The sequence below is a fragment of the Petaurus breviceps genome, unplaced genomic scaffold (assembly GCF_028583685.1).
Source record: "Petaurus breviceps papuanus isolate PSGF00001 unplaced genomic scaffold, PetGlider_PUasm1.0 90903, whole genome shotgun sequence".
Taxonomy (NCBI): Eukaryota; Metazoa; Chordata; class Mammalia; order Diprotodontia; family Petauridae; genus Petaurus; species Petaurus breviceps.
The window spans coordinates 12,851,309-12,870,923 of NW_027187376.1; the positions used below are offsets into that span (position 1 = coordinate 12,851,309).

General features: G+C 36.9%; 2 protein-coding genes across 2 annotated transcripts in view; one reads left to right on the forward strand and one right to left on the reverse strand.

Moving 5' to 3' along the window:
• Nucleotides 1-19,528, forward strand: part of METTL21A (methyltransferase 21A, HSPA lysine) — a 104,246-nt gene extending 84,718 nt beyond the window's left edge. Inside the window, exon 4 of the mRNA XM_069075269.1 lies at nucleotides 13,876-19,528. Within this exon, the coding sequence (XP_068931370.1) occupies nucleotides 13,876-13,895 (20 nt within the window). The 3' untranslated portion in view covers nucleotides 13,896-19,528. The remainder of the gene's footprint in view (nucleotides 1-13,875) is intronic.
• Nucleotides 1-19,615, reverse strand: part of CREB1 (cAMP responsive element binding protein 1) — an 86,030-nt gene that overhangs the window by 65,759 nt on the left and 656 nt on the right. The window lies entirely within an intron of this gene.

Below are 19,615 nucleotides of genomic sequence, written 5' to 3' on the forward strand. Positions count from 1 at the left end.
TTTTTTGTTTTTGATAAAGGCCTCCTTTTTTTTTTTTCCTTTTGGAGGGCAATTGGGGTTAAGTAACTTGCCCAAGGTTACACGGCTAGTTTTTGTGTGTGTGGGTGTTAAGTGTCTGAGGCCAGAACCAAACTCAGGTCCTCCTGACTCCGGGGCCAACGCTTTACTCACTGCGCCACTTAGCCAACCAAAAGGCCTCATTTCTAAAATATACAAAGAACTGAGTCAAATCTATAAGAATACAAGTCATTCTCCAATTGATAAATGGTCAAAGGATATGAATAGGCAATTTTCAGAGGTAGAAATTAAAGATATGTGTATGCATATGAAAAAATGCTCTAAATCACTATTAGAGAAATGCAAATTAAAACAACTCTTAGGTACCATACCTCACCAGTCAGATTGGCTAAGATGACAAAACAGGAAAATGACAAATGCTGGAGAGGGTATGGAAAAATTGGAACACTACTGCATTGTTGGTGGAGTTGTGAACTGATTCAACCATTCTGGAGAGCAATCTGGAACTATGCCAAAGAGCTATAAATAATTGTATACCCTTTGACCCAGCAATACCACTTTTGGGGTTGTATCCCAAAGAGATCATAGAAGCAGGAGGAAGACCCATATGCACAAAAATTTATTGCAGCTCTTTGTGGTGGCAAAGAATTGGAAATTAAGGGGATGCCCATCAACTGGGGAATGACTAAACAAGTTGTGGTATATGAATGTCATGGAATACTATTGTGCAATAAGAAATGAGGAGCAGATGGACTTCATATTTACCTGGAGAGACTTATACAAACTTATGCTGAGAAGAGCAGAACTAGGAGAAATTTGTACATAATTACAGACACAACGTATGTGTGACGACCAACTTTGATAGACTAGACTCTTCTCAGCAAAGCAAGGTTATAAGACAACTCCAAAAGACTCATGATGGAAGGAGATGTCTACATTCAAAGAAAGAACTGGAAGGAACAGTGTTTGAATGCAGACTGAAGCAAACTACCTGCTCTTTCTTTTTCTTGTTTGGTTTTGTTTCTTCTTTCCCATTGTTCATTCCATTGGTTACAATCCTTCTTTACAATCCGACTAATGTCTAATGTGAAAGTATTTGCAGATCCTATACATGATTGCATGCCGCCATGGGGGTGGGAGGGAGGAGATGGAGGGGGAGAAAATTTCAAACTCAAGGAATTGTGGAACTGAATCTTGTAAACTAAAAGTAAACAAATTAATAAAGACAAGAAAAAAAAGAAAATGAAGTTCAGAGGCTATCTAGTCCAACCCATAACTGAGAGAAACTCTCCACTGTAACATACCCAATAAGGGGGAAAATAGCTTTTGTCTAAAGACTTCCAATGATGGGTAGCCTTTAATTCTTAAAACAGTTCCTTCTTTACATAAAGCAAACCTAAGTTTGCCTATAGTTCATTGTATCTAAATGATACATCAAACCTACGTTTATTTAGAATTTCCACCCACTACCCCTCATTCAGCCAAGTGGAACCAAACAGAAAAGTCTCTCTTCTACCTACTATCCCTTTAAAACAAATAGATGTGTCTACCCTAAGCCTTCCACCAACCCTTATTTCCTCGTAATTCATATTGCCTTTTCCAGGATATTGTCCAGGTTAAAAATGCCCTGAATAAGATGAAATGGAATATAATAGCCTAGGCGTGGTTTGATGAGGAAAGACTTCAGAGGACTTTCACATCACTCTCAATGGAGCCTAAGACTGGACTAGTCTTTTGAGCTGTCATCCAATACAACACTCAATTGTTTTCAAAGTTTTGTTTCCTCATGTCTCTGCCATTTTATAATTGCTTAGTCATCCTCTACATTTATGCTTAATCCACTTTCATCTTGCATTATCTGGTCAAATGTTCTAGGTTGCCAACAGCATGAGATTTTACTAACTTCTGTATTAACTATTCTTTTTTTGTTTGTTTTGCCTTTTGGAGGGCAACTGGGGTTAAGTAACTTGCCCAAGGTTACACGGCTAGTTTTTTTTGTATGGGTGTTAAGTGTCTGAGGCCCACCTGACTCCTGGGCCAGTGCTTTACTCACTGCACCACCTAGCCGCCTCCATGACTAGTTTTTTTTTGTGTTAAGTGTATGAGGCCAGAACCGAACTCAGGTCCTCCCGGCTCAGGGACTGGCACTTAATCATTGCGCCACCTAGCCCGCCCCATGTATTAACTATTCTTGACAGCAAAATCACTTGCAATTTTGAGAAGCATGCTATCAGTGTTTTTATCTAAACCACAAACCAAGAAGGATGATTATGAACTTTCCAACATTATATGTCCTCTTCCTCCTCTGTGTGTTCACACAGGCTCTTGTACAGAGCGGAAACACATGTCCTTAGTATCCCCTCTTTGAAATCCTTCAAGGACCAATGTACCACCTTTTCAGTGAAACCATTCACTCCTCTTCTTCTCTTCCTGAAAGTAATTTCATTCTCCTCAAATTTTCAGAAGGATCTTTGCCCTTATTACATTTTATCTAGGGAAAGCACAGGCAGTATACAGGAAAGAGTACAACCACACAGGGCAGGAGAGACCTGAACTAGAATCCTATCTCTGCTAATTATTAGTGTTTAAGATATTAAAAAATCATTTAATCTTAGAGTCTGTTTGCTAATCTATAAAATGGAGAAAATAATACCTAACAGGGTTGTGAGGATAAATAAGATAATTTCTATATAGTGCTATATAAATGTCAGATATCATTACTACATTGTATCATACCTATTTGTGCTGTCTTGTCCTCCCTATTACGTTAAATTTCCCCTGCAGGAAGGAATGAAATAGTTTTTCAGGATCTAGTATACTGTATATAGTAAATGCTTAATAAACAATGCACTGAATTCCTGTTCAATGAATCCTATTTTCCTCATAACCTCAATATGGATTATCTTGGGTCTGTTCCCTTACTCCCAAGCCTATAACTAGAATAAGAGATAAGTACTTAAAGAATATAAGTATCTATAAGAATAGAACAAATCATCTAAAATAATATAGAGAAGGAAAACACTTTGGATAAACAAATTCTGAATGACAAACAGTTGTCCCAAGATTTACTAAAAATAAGCCACAAAAAAACCCCAATACAAGAAACTGGCATCATCACTAGCTTTATCCTGCTTTCAGATTTTGACTTGAGGTAGTAATCCCAGAAGCACCAGCAACTTGGTTTTTAAATCAAACTAAAAAAATTTTAATATTTTAAAATGTATATTCAAGGTGAATCTTAAACAAAATCAAACTTTTCTATTAATTTTTATTCACGAATCACTTTTTTTTTTTAAACCCTCCACCTGGTAGCATTTTCTCTTTTTAGAGAAGGGTCAGTCTAGAATGGTACTGTGGATTCCCTACCTGGGAGTGGAGAATATTTTACTGTCTTTGAGATGTAAATAGATGCTCTTGTGTTTAGGATAAGAAACCATTTTAAAGCATTATTTAATTTAGAACAGGTTAGTATGTATTAGATATTACTGACAGTAGTATTATCATGTGAGAGCTATGAAATTTTATAAGTTGGGCACACATCCTAAAAAACATGGGGAACCATTGCTGTTAGGGCAGCACTGGACCTGGAGTTATTAGGCCTCAATTTTGGGTTCTGCCTCTATTAATTACCTTTGTTAACTTTGGGCAAATCACTTGACCTTTCTGAGCCCTGGTTTCCTCAACTCAAAGAGCAGCAACATTCTATAAGAAAGCAGAATACCAGGGATGGAGCCAGGATGGCAGAGTAAAAGCAAGAACCTGCTTGAGCGCCCACTCCCACCACCTCCAATAACTGTAAAAAAAATGACTCTAAACAAATTTTAGTACTCCAGAACTCATAAAGCGACAAAGAGAAACAAATCTCTGGCTGAAGGCAGCCTGGAAGGCCAACAGGAAGGGTCTCTGGCACTGGGCTGGGAGCAGAGCACAGACATGCACGGGCTGTGCTGACAGTCTGCTGTGTCTGCTGCTGGAGCAGACTTCAGGAGAGTGAATCACTGGCAGCTCTGGCGGTTTCCATATTTGTCAATCCATAAACGCCAGAGAGAAAGTAAAAAGTCAGTGGGGGAACTCTGTTGGAACTGGGTGAGTGTAGAGTGTGGTCCAGTCGCTGCCCCCAGGATGGCCGCCTCCTGAGCTCCAGGACCACAGATCATGGGGGGACAAAGTGACTGTGCAGAGGGTAACTGCAGGACTCTCTTTCTTTGCCCTGCTTGGATCTTGGTAGCAGTCTTGGGTGGCAGTCCTAGGGGGAGGAGTGCTAGCATGGCAGAACTTACTGAGACTGTGGAGAGGTAGTCATCCTCACAGTTCTGAGGTAGGTGCCAAGAAGTTCTGACAACAGCTGCGCAAAACCTCAGAAATTTGGGACACAGCACTCTCCACTCTGGAAGTAGAGTTCTACCCCGGCAAAGAGCTCAAACGTCAAGTAATTGACTGGCAAGATGAGCAAACAGAGGAAGTAAAATCAAACTACATCATCTTTTGGTGACAAAAGACAATCAAAACACAGAACCAGAAGAAGACAACAAAGTCAAATCTTTTGCATCAAAAGCCTCCAAGAAAAATATGAAATGGCTGCAGGTCATGGAGGAGCTCAAGAAGAATTTTGAAAATCAAGAGAAGTAGAGAGGGCAAATTGGGGGAAGGGGTATTCAGTATGCTTGCCATCTTGGGGTAGGGAAGAGATGGGGATAAAATTTGTAATGCAAAATCTTGTGGAAATGAATGTTGAAAACTAAAAATAAATTATAAATTAAAAATTTCACAAAGCAGAATACCAAAGTAAAATAAATACCAACTTTTTTTTTTTTTTTTACCAAGGAGGCCCACTCACTCCAGCATTTGATGAATAAGTAGATGCAAAGTGCTTTGCAAACTTGCTACATGTAAACCATTATCTTTTGGAAAGAGTGGTGGCCAGCACAAAACAGTTTACACAAAGCAAAATAAAACAGGATCCATGCAGAACAATACCAACCTAAATGTTTATTAAGATAATGCTGGGAGGGGTGGCCAGGTGGCACAGTGAATAAAAGCACTGGCCCCTGAGTCAGGAGACCTGGGATCGGTTCTGGGCTCAGATACTTAACACCCACACAAAATAACTGGCCGTGTAACCTTGAGCAAGTTACTTAACCCCAAACGCTTTAAAAAAAAAAAAAAGATAATGCTGGGGCAGCTAGGTGGTGCAGTGAATACAGCACTGACAGGAGGAATCTAGTCTCAGATACTTGACACACTAGCTGTGTGACCTTGGGCAAGTCACTTACCCCCAATTGCCTTGCCTTTCCCCCTCCAAAAAAAAGGGGATAAAGCTAAAGTTCTCTTTTGGCACCTTTATCAAACTAAAATGATGCTTGCTGATACAAGTAAAATAATTGCTGTTGGAGAAAGTTGATTGAAGCAGCTCAGTCACTACGATTTATATGGAGCAAATACTAGGCTCACAAGGTTGTATGCTAGATTCCATGGTATTAAAGAGTTTTGTTCAGGTGGTTTATGATTTAGTAGGGAGCTAAGTCATACTAAGGATATCATTTGCTGCCTTGTACTGCCAAGTACACTATAAAATAACAGAAAATAAATGCTCTAAAAGTTCATAATAGACAAAAATCCCTTATGGTTTCAGTGGTTGGGGAAGGCTTCACATAGGTGGAATCTTAACTACTTTGAAAGGGGTAGGATTTCACTAAGTAGAGACAGTATAGTAAAATGAAAAAAATGCTAGACTTGAATTTAGGAGATCTATGTTCAAATCCCTACTCTGATACTTAGCAGCTGGGTCATTAAGGACAAATCATGTCACCTTTTTTAGCCTGAGTTTCCTTACTTGTGAAGTGGGGAAAAATATTTATAATATTTCATGGTGTTGTGAAAAAACTAAATCTTAGAGCACCACATAAAATAGAAGCTATAATTATTCTTGGATGGAACAGAGGGGGAAAGGGGAAGAAACACTGCAGGAATTAGAAAAATAGTATTCTTATAGGATGGGGCTGAGTGGACATTTGGCTAGAGTAGGTTTTCTCACACTGGAGCTATGGAAAAGGACGTAGGTAATCTAAATAATGGAATGGCTAGAAAATTCTACCAACAGCAGCAAACTCACAAATCTGAGAGTTTAGGGTCTGCTGTTCTTTAAAATATATATGACAAGTTCTGAGGATAAGAGCTTTATCTTTTTTTCTGTAATTCCCCTATGATGTAGCACCTAGTAGGTATTTAATAAACAGCTGAACAAAGTATCAAGAATAGAGCAGTGGATTCTGAGTAATGAAGACTTTGGTTAGAAAGAATCCTGCCCTAGACACTTAATAGTTGAGTAACCCTGAGCAAGTCAAAACCTCTCTGTGATTCAATTGGATTCAATTCTCTAAGGTCCTTTACAACTTTATATCTATATAAAAGCGATAGTTGTAAAGGCTATAAAGGAAGAAATACCAACAAGTCTGTTACTATATTATGTTGCCAAGTATCCTGGGAGAATCTTCTTCCTAAGAGCAAGGAATATGTTTATCTTTGATCTCTTAACATTTTCATTATTTTTATCAATATTTATTATTTATTGTAGCTACTCATAAATTATGTGGTAACTGAAAACATTCTGTTCATAATGAAATATTGATATGCAAATACTTTGAAGGAAAATTAAATATAATCCTATTGCTATAAAAATTTTATAGGTTTTTGTAAATTTGCAAGTTTAAGGACTTTTTAAACCAAATTGTGAACAAGCAAAATCTGTTAACACTCCAGCTTTTGCCCCAAGAGCTGTTAAAAGAAGACGTATGCTCTATGACTCAATATTTTGAGTTTGAAGGCCAGGAACAAACATGGGACATCCAGACAGTTCTACTTCAAGGATTCTCTACAAATCCAAGTCCATGAAAAACAACTCTCTCCAGGATACTATACTAGGTAATTCTGAGTAATGAATTATAAACCTTGAGGAAAGTTAAATGCAATCAGAAAGATATATGGCTTTTACCTGAACTTGTTTTGTTGCTGCCTTTCTTCAGTTCATCATTTAACAGTACTTAAAAATACTTGTCATTTGCCCATCTAGCAAAATTGAAGAGCATGATTTCAATACTAACATGCTAGGTATACTTCAGGACTTTGATGCTATTATCACCCATTATTCCAAAAGCCAGGCAGAATATTTAGAGCAGGTTCAAGTCCCAAGTATATAGGCAAGTCATTAAGCTAATATGTCCAAACTTAATATACATGTGCATTCACAGTACACCACATACACTGAAGGGACATGCTAGAGGCACTTACCAACAACTAGAATAACTGCCAATTCTCATCAAGACAAATGCATTTTTAACACTGAAGCAGTTTGCTTTGTGTATACCTTGATCTCCCCATTTATATCAAATTCACAAATCTATATATCCCTCTCCCAAAGTTAGGTTTGGGATAAAGTAAACAAAGATAAATCAAGAAATGGAATGGGGAAATTGTGCATCATGAGATAAATCACAAAGCAACTCTACTATATGAAAAAAATTTGCAATGCTCCAGGGAAAACTATATTCAATTGATTTCTTACCAATTATTTATGCTTGTAATTGCTTAGGAAAAAAACAAACGAAAACCTGATCCCACCTGTTAATAGTTTGCAACTGGTTCACTATACGTGTAGGATGGCATAAAATATTCACCAAAAATCTAAAAAATGTTGGTATTTTCTCGATATAATTTAAAAAATTTTGGAATAGTATATTCTGTGATATATTGGGGTCCTGAATTATCACCAGAATTTTACAATTTGGGGTTGAATTAATAGGATTCTTAGTATATTCTGAAGCCTAGATTTTCTGTGTGAAACATGTTGTTCTGTGGCAAGAAAACTATCTAGATCAAGGATCAAGAGGTTTGGATTTTAATTCCAAATCTGCCACTAATCAAATCTGGTAACTTTGGGTAAATCTTTTTATCTTTCTTTGGGTCTCAGTTTCCTCATTTGAAAAATGAAAGAACTGGACCAGATCACAGATTCCCAAAGTGGGCAATACCACCCCCTAGGGAGCACTGGACAGATTCTGGGGGGTGGCAGTAGCCTCGGGTGCAACCGGGGGCATTGAATAAAAATAAGGGACCCATGGAAGCATAAGAAAAGATGATAATTTAAAAAAAAACTGTTTGTACAATTGCCCTAGAAAAGTTAAAAAGAATATCGGTTTCCTTAAGGAGGCAATATGAAAAGCACAGAAATTAAATAATCAGGAGATCTCAGTTTTAGTTCCAGCTCTAAGATCAGCTAGCTATCTTTCTGAATAAGTTAATTAACTTTTCTAGGTCTGTTTCCTCATCACTAAAATGAAAGCAACTGAATGAAATTGCCTAAAAGGTGTCACCACATTTTTATTGATCTATCATAGGTATGACACAATCCTTCCTTTATTAACATAAAGTGTTCCACAATTTTAAAGGTGCTTTCACACACATTATCTCACTACAGAATAAATCTGAAGTAGTGGTACCATTCCTTTTTTACAAATGAAGTAACTGGGGCTCAGAGAGATGAGAGATTTGCCCAGGGTCCCATAGAAAGTGATACAGCTGAGATGAAAACTAAGTTCAAACTTCAGTGTGTTCTTTTCCACAGTGTAAGTGGTTATATTCACATATACTCTATCTCATTCAATGCCTATGAGTTAAGTAGGACATATATTATTACTTCTATTCTGAAGATAAGAAAACACAGTAATTATTAAGTTACTTGTATAAAGTCAGTTAATTGTACTATAGCCAGAACGGAAAAAACCCTGGATTTTTACCTGGTTGTAGAGGTTTCTGTATTGCCTCCAATAATCTAAAAGAGTAGATAATATTACTAAAAGTTTACTACTTTACCTTACTAATTATCTTAATACCATTGCTGGCTTTACCTAAGTGCAAACTGAATAGAAAGAGGAAATGATCCAAAATCATAGGAAGGAAGAGTCAATTTAAAAGAGGTTTGGCTAACCATAGATAACCCATAAAGTTAATCTACACAGAAGATTTAATTTATTTTTTCTATATCTTCTTTATTACTAATAAAGCACAGGGGTAGAAAGGTGGGGGAGTGGCATGGGGAAATTAAGTCTAAAAAAAGTGCTGAAGTATAAAAAATTGTCATATCCTGACTTAACCAGGGAATGAGGAACTCTTTCAATCTACAGAGGCTTTTGATAAGCTTAACTTTCATTATTTTATTAATTATAATATTGGTTATATTTCACAGAAGATAATGCTAAGTTAACAAAGCATTTCAAGTTATTGGAAATTCATAATAGAGCAAATTTCCATTCAAACAGAGAATACCATTTAACTTTTGCACTGCATATTACAAAGGATGTGATAAAACTTTCCTAAACTGACTGAAACGAAACTCAAAATACATACAGATATTTTGGCAAATATATTTAGTTTTTGAAGTAAAAAAACTATTCTAATTCAGTGTTGTGAATTTTGAACTGAAATTCACATACATGTCTCCATTGAGCATGATATATAAGCATATATCAGAAACTTATGATTATTAGAACTGACTTTGAAATTTACCACATTAAAGATTAACTGTTTTCCACATAAATGTTAATAATTTTGCCAGCTCAAAGCATTTTTTCTAGTAGTCTATAGTAATATATATATAATAAAATAAATGAACTTTTTTTGGTTAACTAGTAGCCTCTAGGGGTAGCTAGGTAGTGCAGTGAATAGAGCACCAGCCCTGAAGTCAGGAGGACCTGAGTTCAAATCTGAGCTCAGACGCTTAACACGTACTAGCCGTGTGGCCTTGGGCAAGTCATTTAACCCCAATCGCCCTGCCCTCCCCCCTTCAAAAAGCAATAAATAAAAATTTAAAAATAAAAAAAACTACTAGCCTCTAACAGTTATGTCAATAAAAGTAACAAAAATCATGATTATATCAATAGATGCAGAAAAATCTTTCGACAAAAATACAATACTCATTCCTATTAAAAATACTTGAAAGTATAGGTATAATAAATTGATCCCCCCCCCTTTAAAATGGTAAGAAGTATCTACCTAAAACCATGAGCATTACCTGTAATGGGATAAGCTAAAAGTCTTCTCAATAAGATCAGGCAGGAGTGAAACAAAGATGCCCATTATTACTAATATTACACTAAAAATACTAGCAATAGCATTAAGAGAAAGAAAAGAAATTGAAGGAATCAGAAGGGGCAATGAGGTAACAAAACTATTCTTTTTGCAGATATGAGGATATAATACTTGGAAAATCCTAGGGATTCAACTAAAAAGCTAGATAAAACAATAACTTTTGCCAACTAGCAGGATATAAAATAAACCCACATAAAACCTGTTATCCTGACCGAACAATTTGAAAAACCAGAATAACTTCAGTTTAGACCTTTTTTTGAATAGTGAAATAGTATATTAACTTAAGAGTCCCAGGTCGACTAGCTGTGACAATAAGCCACTTAATGGTTCATAGTCTAAATGGCTCATAGTCTAAGTAGCCTAAACTCTAATGACCCCTTTTCCAGGTCTAAATTCTATCTCCTGGTCACTAAAATGGGGATAAAAACACGTGTATTTGTTGCACGTGTGTACACACACACACACACACACACATACATACATACATACACACAAATACACAATGTTGTTTCTCCCATTAGAATGTAAGTTCCTTGAGAAAAAAATAAAATTTTCACTGCCATTATATCCCTAGCACTTAGCACAGTCTGGCACTTAAAATGCTTGCTGATTGCTACTTTATATGATTTTTGTAAAGAAAGCACTTTGTAAAACTACATAGTAACATAAAAAAATGAATCGCTACAGGTTCTATAGCAGGGCATACCCTATGAGTTTCATGAGGGTGTATCTAAGTATATAAACTGGGATTTTAATTCAGGTCCTCTGACTCCGGTCAGTGCTCTTTCCATTGTACCATGTAGCAGGGTTGGTCTATAGCTGGCAGAACAATGGCTTGAGTCAATAAAATGGCTATGTTCTAATACCTTTAGGGGTGGCTAGGTGGCACAGTGAATAGAGCGCTGGTCCTTAAGTCAGGAGGACCTGAATTCAAATGTGACCTCAGACACTTAACCCCAATTGCCCTGCCTTCCCCCTCCAAAAAAAAAACCCCTTTATTCATAAAATAGGTTTTCCCTCTAAAAATGTATTTATTCTCTATCCCACTAGCTGTAAATATTTCTATAGGAAGACATATATGAAAATGAGGAAAACATGTATAAACGAGGTAAAATCTGCACAATGACTGTAATTATTAAGCACCTGTATGTATGCCAGGAAATGGAGATAAAAAGACAGAAATGAAGTAGTTCCTGCCCTCCAGAAGCTTACACCCTATTATACCTATAATATAAATAAAAATGGCACTTTGACTAACTGTCACTCTTGGCCCCAGAAGACAGATGCTGAAACATAAGATCTCAGTAGTGGTCTATGTCATTTGCATATGTGTGGTTCTATTCTGGGTCCTCCCATAGCCTACAAGTGCAAGGGTTACTGACAGGTTTGAACCCACTCTGACTGGCCCCTTGAATTGGGCTAATTCATCCCTCCTTAGGCTACTTGGAGGTTGCCCCCACTCTTGAGGGGGCTCACCATGGCAAACTTAGTGGGGACACTTGATTGGTTGAGTCCCATGGAAGCTTAGACTCTTGAATTCAAGAGATCCACAAGCTTTAGTTTCCCCAGCAGGAGGGATTACAGGCATTTCACCATCAGGCTTAGCTCTGTGTAATTTGTAATGTGGTAGCAGCAGAAAGGGTTGGTCTATAGCTGGCAGAACAATGGCTTGAGTCAATAAAATGGCTATGTTCTAATACCTTTAGGGGTGGCTAGGTGGCACAGTGAATAGAGCACTGGTCCTTAAGTCAGGAGGACCTGAATTCAAATCTGACCTCAGACACTTAACCCCAATTGCCCTGCCTTCCTTTTAGGAAGGTTCTTACCTTTTCATATTAGAAAGTAGGAAGCAATTGTTTGTGGAAGGGGAGGTACCTACTGTAGATGGTCTTCTCAAGGAGGTTAGTCATGAAAGGCAGAAGAGATATTAGAAGGATCAAGTGAGGATTTTCTGAGGATGCATAGGCATGTTTGTAGGTAGTAGATAAAGATCCAGTTAAGGGAGAGAAGGAAAATAAGTGAAAGAGTGGACGGGAATAAGGAATTGGATGGTGGGGAAAAGGGTTTGGATTCAGTATCCCTGGGATGTGTGGGTTATGACCAAGTGTAGGTTTAAACATTGAGTGGCATCACTCTTCTTCCTAAAGGAGAATGGAGATCAGGCAAGACACATAGGTACCAGACAAAAGGCATACAGTAAGATGGGATTCACATTTTCTCTTCCCTCTGAAGGCTGAAGAGAAGGCAGAAGGCTGCAAGTCAGAAAGGTTACTCCTCTCTGAATCACTGCAGGGTGCAGGACATCATGCTGGCATGAGGCAGAAGTTGTCCCTCACTAATGCAGATGTAACTCAAGGCCCAGATCATGCCACCTACCCATTGGGATACAGGTAGCAGGAGACAGAAGGTTACTCTTCTCACCGGAGGCTGCAGATCAGATAGGTGGTACAGGAAGTAAAAGTCTTCTCTGAGAGGGAGGAATGTAAGCTGTGGACCCCCTCCTGCATTCCTTCAGGCAACACCAATAGCAGGAGATGGAAAGCAAGAATAAAAAGAGAATCTGTGGCCAAGTTCTGGACTGAAGTCTATTTTTTTCACTACACCACACCGAAGTCCACAATTTAAGCATTTTGGAGAGCTGTCTGAGGCTCAAAGAGGTTAAGGAACCTTTCCTGGGTCACACTGCTATCAAAACAAAGACTCAATCCTGCTGGTCTTCCTAAGGCCAAGTCTGACACTGTCTATTAGGTCAGACTGCTCCTAGAAATAATTGTTACTTATTTGAAAGTAATGTTCAGTTAATAGTACAAGTATATCTGAATGAATAATGCCTTTCAGTATGACTATGAATAGTTTAAAATAACTAAGACTCCACATAAATGTGAATTATTATTAAACAACTTAAAATAGATCTTTTTAAACCTCTAGAGGCACATTACCCATATCGACAACTGGTAAGAACAATTACTTCAGTCTAGATCAAACATTTTATTTTTAGCTAGAGCTACAATGTCATAGTAAAAATCAAACACTAACAAATAGGCACATTACTAACTCATCAAATAAAATTGCACATAATAGAGAAATAAAAGCACCAAAGGAGGAGACAGAAGACCTCAGTTCTAGCCTCAACTCCACCACTATCTAGAGTTTGGGCCTTTCACCTTTCTTGAGCCCATTAAAAAAAAAAATCATGACAGAGAAAAACAGTGGCTTGTCTTACTTTTACTATTATGATGATCAAATGAAATGCAAAAGTTGCTTTAAATTAGGGACTCTTAGGGGGTTTAATATTATACCTTAGGTCACACTTCAGTGATGTGTGGATTAGTATTGCTGACCTGTTCTTTTCCCACTTTTCAATCAAAAGGATTACACAAATACAAACTATCACTCTTACATGTTCAACCAGCAATTTTTGGATCTTTTAAGAAAAAGTTTCATTTTTACCTTTGGTGGCAACTTTCAAAACTTGGTGAAAGTTCCTTTCCTAAGACTTAAAAAATAATGCAATCAGTTTCTTTTATTAGCCTTTTCTCTTACATCAATCCTTACAAATTGCTTAGCCTACTGGCATTATTTCCTGATCCCAGCGACACACACACCACCTAGAACTAGATTATGAGAAATGGTGACAAATGGCTTCAGGTTAATGGTAGAGATAGTTCTGACTACTGAATTTAAGATTGTAAAAGGTTTTTTCTTTTTTTAAAGCAGGTATCTGGGGGCTGTGAGGTAGCAGTTGATGGAGCACTGGCCCTGGAGCCAGGACATGCCACTTACTGTGTGATCCTGGGCAAGTCACTTAACACCAATTGCCTTTAAAAAAAAATTAGGTGCCACATTTCACCAGTCAGATCGGCTAAGATGACAAAACAGGAAAATGAGAAAGGCTGGAAGGACGTGGAAAAATTGGAACACTAATGCATTGTTGGTGGAGTTGTGAACTGATTCAACCATTCTGGAGAGCAATCTGGAACTACGCCCAAAGGGCTATAAATAAGTAAAAAAAACATACTCTTTGATCCAGTAATACCACTTCTAGGGTCGTATCCCACCATAACAGTGGGAAAAGGACCCAAAAGTACAAAGATATTTATAGCAGCTTTTTGTGGTGGCAAGGAATTGGAAATCAAGGGGATGCCCATCAATTGGGGAATAGCTAAACAAGTTGTGTTCAGTAATAGTATTGTGTAATAGTATTCCTATTGGAATGGAATACCATTGTGCTATAAGAAATGAGGTGCAGAGGGACTGCATAAAAACCTGGAGAGACTTCTATAAACTGACGTTGAGTGAGAAGAGCAGAACCAGGAGAACTTTGTACACACACATGTCTGAAGACTAACTTTGATAGACTGGACTCCTCTCAGCAATGTAAGGTTATAAGACAAGTCCAAAAGACTCATGATGGAATACCTACATCCAGAGAAAGAGCTAGACTCTGAATGCAGATTGAAGCAAACTACTTGCAGAAATCTCTATGTTTTGTTTCCTCTTTCTCACTGTTCACTCCATTGGTTATAATCCTTTACAACCCAATTAATGTTTAATGTGAAGATATTTGTAGATCTTATATTTGATTGCATGCTACCATGGCGCGGAGGGGCGGAATTTGAAACTCAAAGGAATTGTGGAACTGAATGTTGTAAACTAAAAGTAAATAAATAAATTTTTAAAAAATTAAAAATATTTAGGTGCCCTTACTTTCATTTATGATCAAACAGTCCTTATTTTATTTCTCCATCAAAGTTGGATACAATCTGACATTATCTGAATTTTAAAATATATTATGACGTTCAAAAAGAAAACCAAGTGTCAATGTTTCTAGGTGATTGATTTCTCCCTACCTAAAATATAAAGCATAGTATTATTTATTGGACTGTTCAGTTAAATACCACTAAATTTACATAAAATAAAAAGTAGACAAGTTCTTTTTAAACTAGGTCAGTCTCTAACACTAAGCACCAACAGAGCTGACACATTGGTACCTTAAAAGTGGCTGGAAAAAGAAAAAAAAATTAGTCCAATACTAGGATGAAGGAGGAGTATTTCCAATATGTGACTTACATGGCACCAACATCATGGGTTAGCAGTAGTTAAGACACCTATCATATTTTAGGATAGGGGTAGGCAAAAACTAGTATTTTGAGTCTGTGGTGATGAAAAGCATGAAGGAAAATTGAAAACTCCATGGTCTACGGTAAGCTTCTTAAGGGCAACAGTCTTATTTTTATATTCTTTTCTACTATCTCATCTGGCAGGTGCTTAATAAACAAATTTTGACTGATTCATCTTATCAAAATAATCAAGTCCCCCTTATAGGTTAAATGAAACCAGCTCCACCACCTACTAAAGGGAGCCCTAGGTTGTTTCCAAAGTGAAAAGTTAAATACATCAAAAAGCCTATAAAAATGTGTGTGCTTGCAGATTTGTTACAAAAGGCAAAAATTACAATGTGCTAAAAAAAAAAAAAATTACCTTTAGTATAGGGTATTGTTTTAGATAATAAAAACCACATAAGAGATCATCAGCTAAAACAAAAATAGATATAAAACTAAAAATCTGAATTTTCAACATACGTAATGTCAGTGTACAAATTACAAGCCCAGCATTAAGGTAGCTGCACTTAAAGGATCACAGGACTTAGAACTGAAAGAGACATTAGCAATTAACCCAATCTATTTTACAAATAAATTAAGGCCCCACAGAGTTCCCTGTGACTTGTCCATGATCACACAGCTACTGAGTATAAGAGTTGACATTTGATTCAGGTCTCCTGACCACAAATTTAGCACTCTTTCTACTACACATATTGAAAACCATTTTAGAACTGGAAACACAATACATTCTTGTTTCTCAGTTATAAGTTACTCATAAAAATCATTATTAAACTCAGAAGGGAGTAATGGATCCAAAAGATAGCACTAGAAGTATTTGACACCTTGGATTAAAAAAAATGTTCACAGGATTGCTGAAGTATAACACGAATAAATGGCTTTTGTTTCTTAATTGAGTCATATGCATCATGTGACACAGCTGGATTTCCAAATATACTTAGATGAAAAAACTTTGTATACAGTAGAGCTTTACATATCAAAAGAAATTAAAATTTTAGTTTGGGAACCAAAGTTGAAAACCACACTAATATCTCTTTCTGAAACACACTTGGTAAATCATCAAGAAATCTGATGTGCAAAAATCAGCTGAAGAATGATCTCTAAATATAAAAATGCTGAGAAACTATGTTCGAGGAACTTTTATGACGGCATTTCTTACCACTCTAGGAGTTAAGTATTATGTGCAACAGTAAAAGAGAAAAAAAAATCCCACAGAAAAAGCAGGTCAAAAATATTAACTAGTTTAGGAAAAGTTACGCTTACCATAGTATGAATTTGAATGGAAAATGGTGATACTCCCAATGTTTATCTACAAGAACTGTATTAACTTTTCGGTGGAAAGATTTAAATCAACTGATTTTCTGTTCCAAGTTTTTAATGAAAGGTCCTCTCCTCCTTTTACAAGATATCATGCCTAAAAATCCAGATGTATGTGTATACAACATGTATGAATCCCTTTGCTATATAAGTAAAAACTTTAGAAGCTTAAGTTCCTAATCTTGTTATCTTGGGGCATACAGCTGAATGTAAAAAGCAACCATGTCCACCATGAGGGCAGGAAAAAAAAATCTTAACATTTTTTCAATTATTACGTAGGTGTACATAACACATCTAACCTTACCTTTCAAATAACTATTGTTTCAAATGTGCAAACAAGTAATTTTCCAAGAATATACACATGCATGGTTGGCTGGATGTGTACATACAATGATACATGTCACATATAAATTACAAATGAGTCAATTTTAGTTTAGTATGAAGGAGATAAATGCTCCAACACGAAATTACAACTAGGAGATGGAAAAATAAATTTATTTTTTTCTGCAGTTGTGGCATAACTTATTGAAACTAAACTAGAAATTATTCATACTTGTTTAAGAAAACTAAAAAGTTACTGTTCTCTACCTATTCAAAGGGTCTATGACATTTTACAATATTCAGAACTTAACAAAACCTGTATGCCAGAAAGATTAAACAATCAAGTGAAGATAAGAAATGTCAGCCTCCCACCCTCAGCATATAAATTATCCCAATAGTAAAATTAAAATTGTCTAAGGTGATTATCACATTACTAAATTTTATTTAGGTTACACTGACAAAATTCCTAACAGTATGTTATCCCTAAATCTAGATTAAAAATACACACAAAAACCCCAACTATTGGAAAATCCAAAGACACAAACAAGGAAAGCTTTAGATTTAAATGAATTTGTCATTGGAATACTTCCAATTAAGACACTTGCCCCTCCCCATCTTTTATGTTTATAAGTACATTTGCTCTGCCTACATTCAATAGGTAGATACTGTTTAAAAATAGACACTTGGGAGTATACTATATCATTCCAGTTCAGTCCCATAAATTCATTCAAATAAGAACTTACATATTACTCTAGGTTGGGACTATGAGAAAAATAATCTAAAAGTAATAAAATACACCTTAGAGTAATGTCCTTACTTTCTACAACGGGAAAAAGCACTAACATTTGATGGTCAGGCTGGTACAATGTTTCTGTACTGTTTTACGAGTAATTTCCTTATCAAGTTTCCTGTTAATAAAACCAATACTGAAATAAGCTGTCCCAAAGATGGCAAACTGAGAACATGCAATTTTAAACAGATATATGCATGTGGGGTTGGGGTATGTGCCTAGATGTCACATAAAAAATATCTGATTTTTATGTAGCATTTTAAGAGTTAAAAGCACTTAAACACATTTTCATATGATCCTCACAACAACCCTGTGAGATAGGTACTGCAGATATTTTTGCCTGTTTCACAAATGAGGAAATTGAGGCTCTGAGATTAAAGTATTTGCAAAAGGTAAAGTTACCACAACTTTTGTTAAATCTAGAATTCTAGCTACAGATTGAAATGCTCATCATTGAGCTCAAAAAATTATTATATCAATGGGTAAAGAATGTAGTTTTATCTCGAAAATAAAATGCCTTTAGTCAAGTTTGATAGTTCCTTCAAATTGTAAAGACTCAGGGGTACATTTTTTCCATCAGATACACGTCTCAGGAAGACAATTTTAAAACAAGAAACTACAATGTATGTGGAAAATTTTTAATTTTAGCCGGTCAGAAATATTCTAAATTAGAAATGTGATAAAAGTTTGCATGCAAATATTCTCATCTGAAATTCTAATTTAATGGTGTGAAGAAATACAGGTAACTGAAACAGATCATACTCAGTTACCCCCCCCCAAAGCCAATGTGTCAATGAACTTAAAAGATTTTTCTTGTCCCCAATTACGAGAAACAAAAATGTGTAAAGAAAAACTTTTTTTTTTAAACTCCATGATGAAGGGTATGTGCTACATAGGGAAAAGCCAAAAATGTGTAAACAAAAGTTGCCTTTTACTCCACGAAGAAGGTTACAATGCTCTAGGGGGAAATAAATACTATTTAAAAACACACACAACTTTAGGACTTTGCTAAGTTGCTTCCACTTCAGACAGTTAAATGGTCAGGAACATGAATTTGGGGGTCAGGGAAACGTGGAGAAGAGAGACAAAAACAGACATTTACAAGGTTTACAAGAGACAGTGATGTTCACCACCCCCATAAAGACTCAGGAAAACGTTCTTTTATAAAAAGGCAAGTTTCAGAATGAAACAAAGTGACTTTTACCTGAAAAAGGGTTAAATCCGAAACTGCACCAGGAGCCGTGGCTTCCCTTTTACAAAATTGTTGGGTTTTTTTTTTTTAAACTAAAGAGTTTCTTGTTTGTTTAAAAAAGAAAAGGGCCGGACGTGGGTCGGTTCGGTTCCCCCCCCCCCCCCACCGTTGCCCTCTTCTTAAAAAGGAGGGAAAGTCAACTAAAACGAACTGCAACATTAACCCTAATCACAACTGCGCAGGAAAAAACCTCCACTCTTTTCCCCACGGGGATGGCTGGATACGGGTGAGAAAAAAAGTGCAGCAATAAAAATACAATACGAAAAACGCCTTTGGTTTGGAACTTTATTGCATAAAAGAGCAAAGAGAGAAAGACAGCAGGTTAAACGTTGCCTTTTTTTTGCACCCCCCCCCCCGAAAGTGGCGTGGTGGAGGGTTGTTTTTTTTTTCAGGAAGCAAACCCCTTCGCCAACACTTTCTGCCCCCCAAACTTCCTTTTCCTCACTCTTCAAAAAAAAAATTAATAAGGATAAAAACAACAAAAACTCCCGCGGCCTGAAACCGCTTCTTTCCCAGCGAGCCGGCGGTGCAGGAGGAAAACCTGGCGAGCAGCGCTCGGGGTGGGGAGGGAGGACCCGGGAGGGTGTGTGGAGGGGGGGGGGGGGGTGCTCGGCGGTGGTTTCCCGCACATCCCCCCCTCCCCCCCGCGGGAGA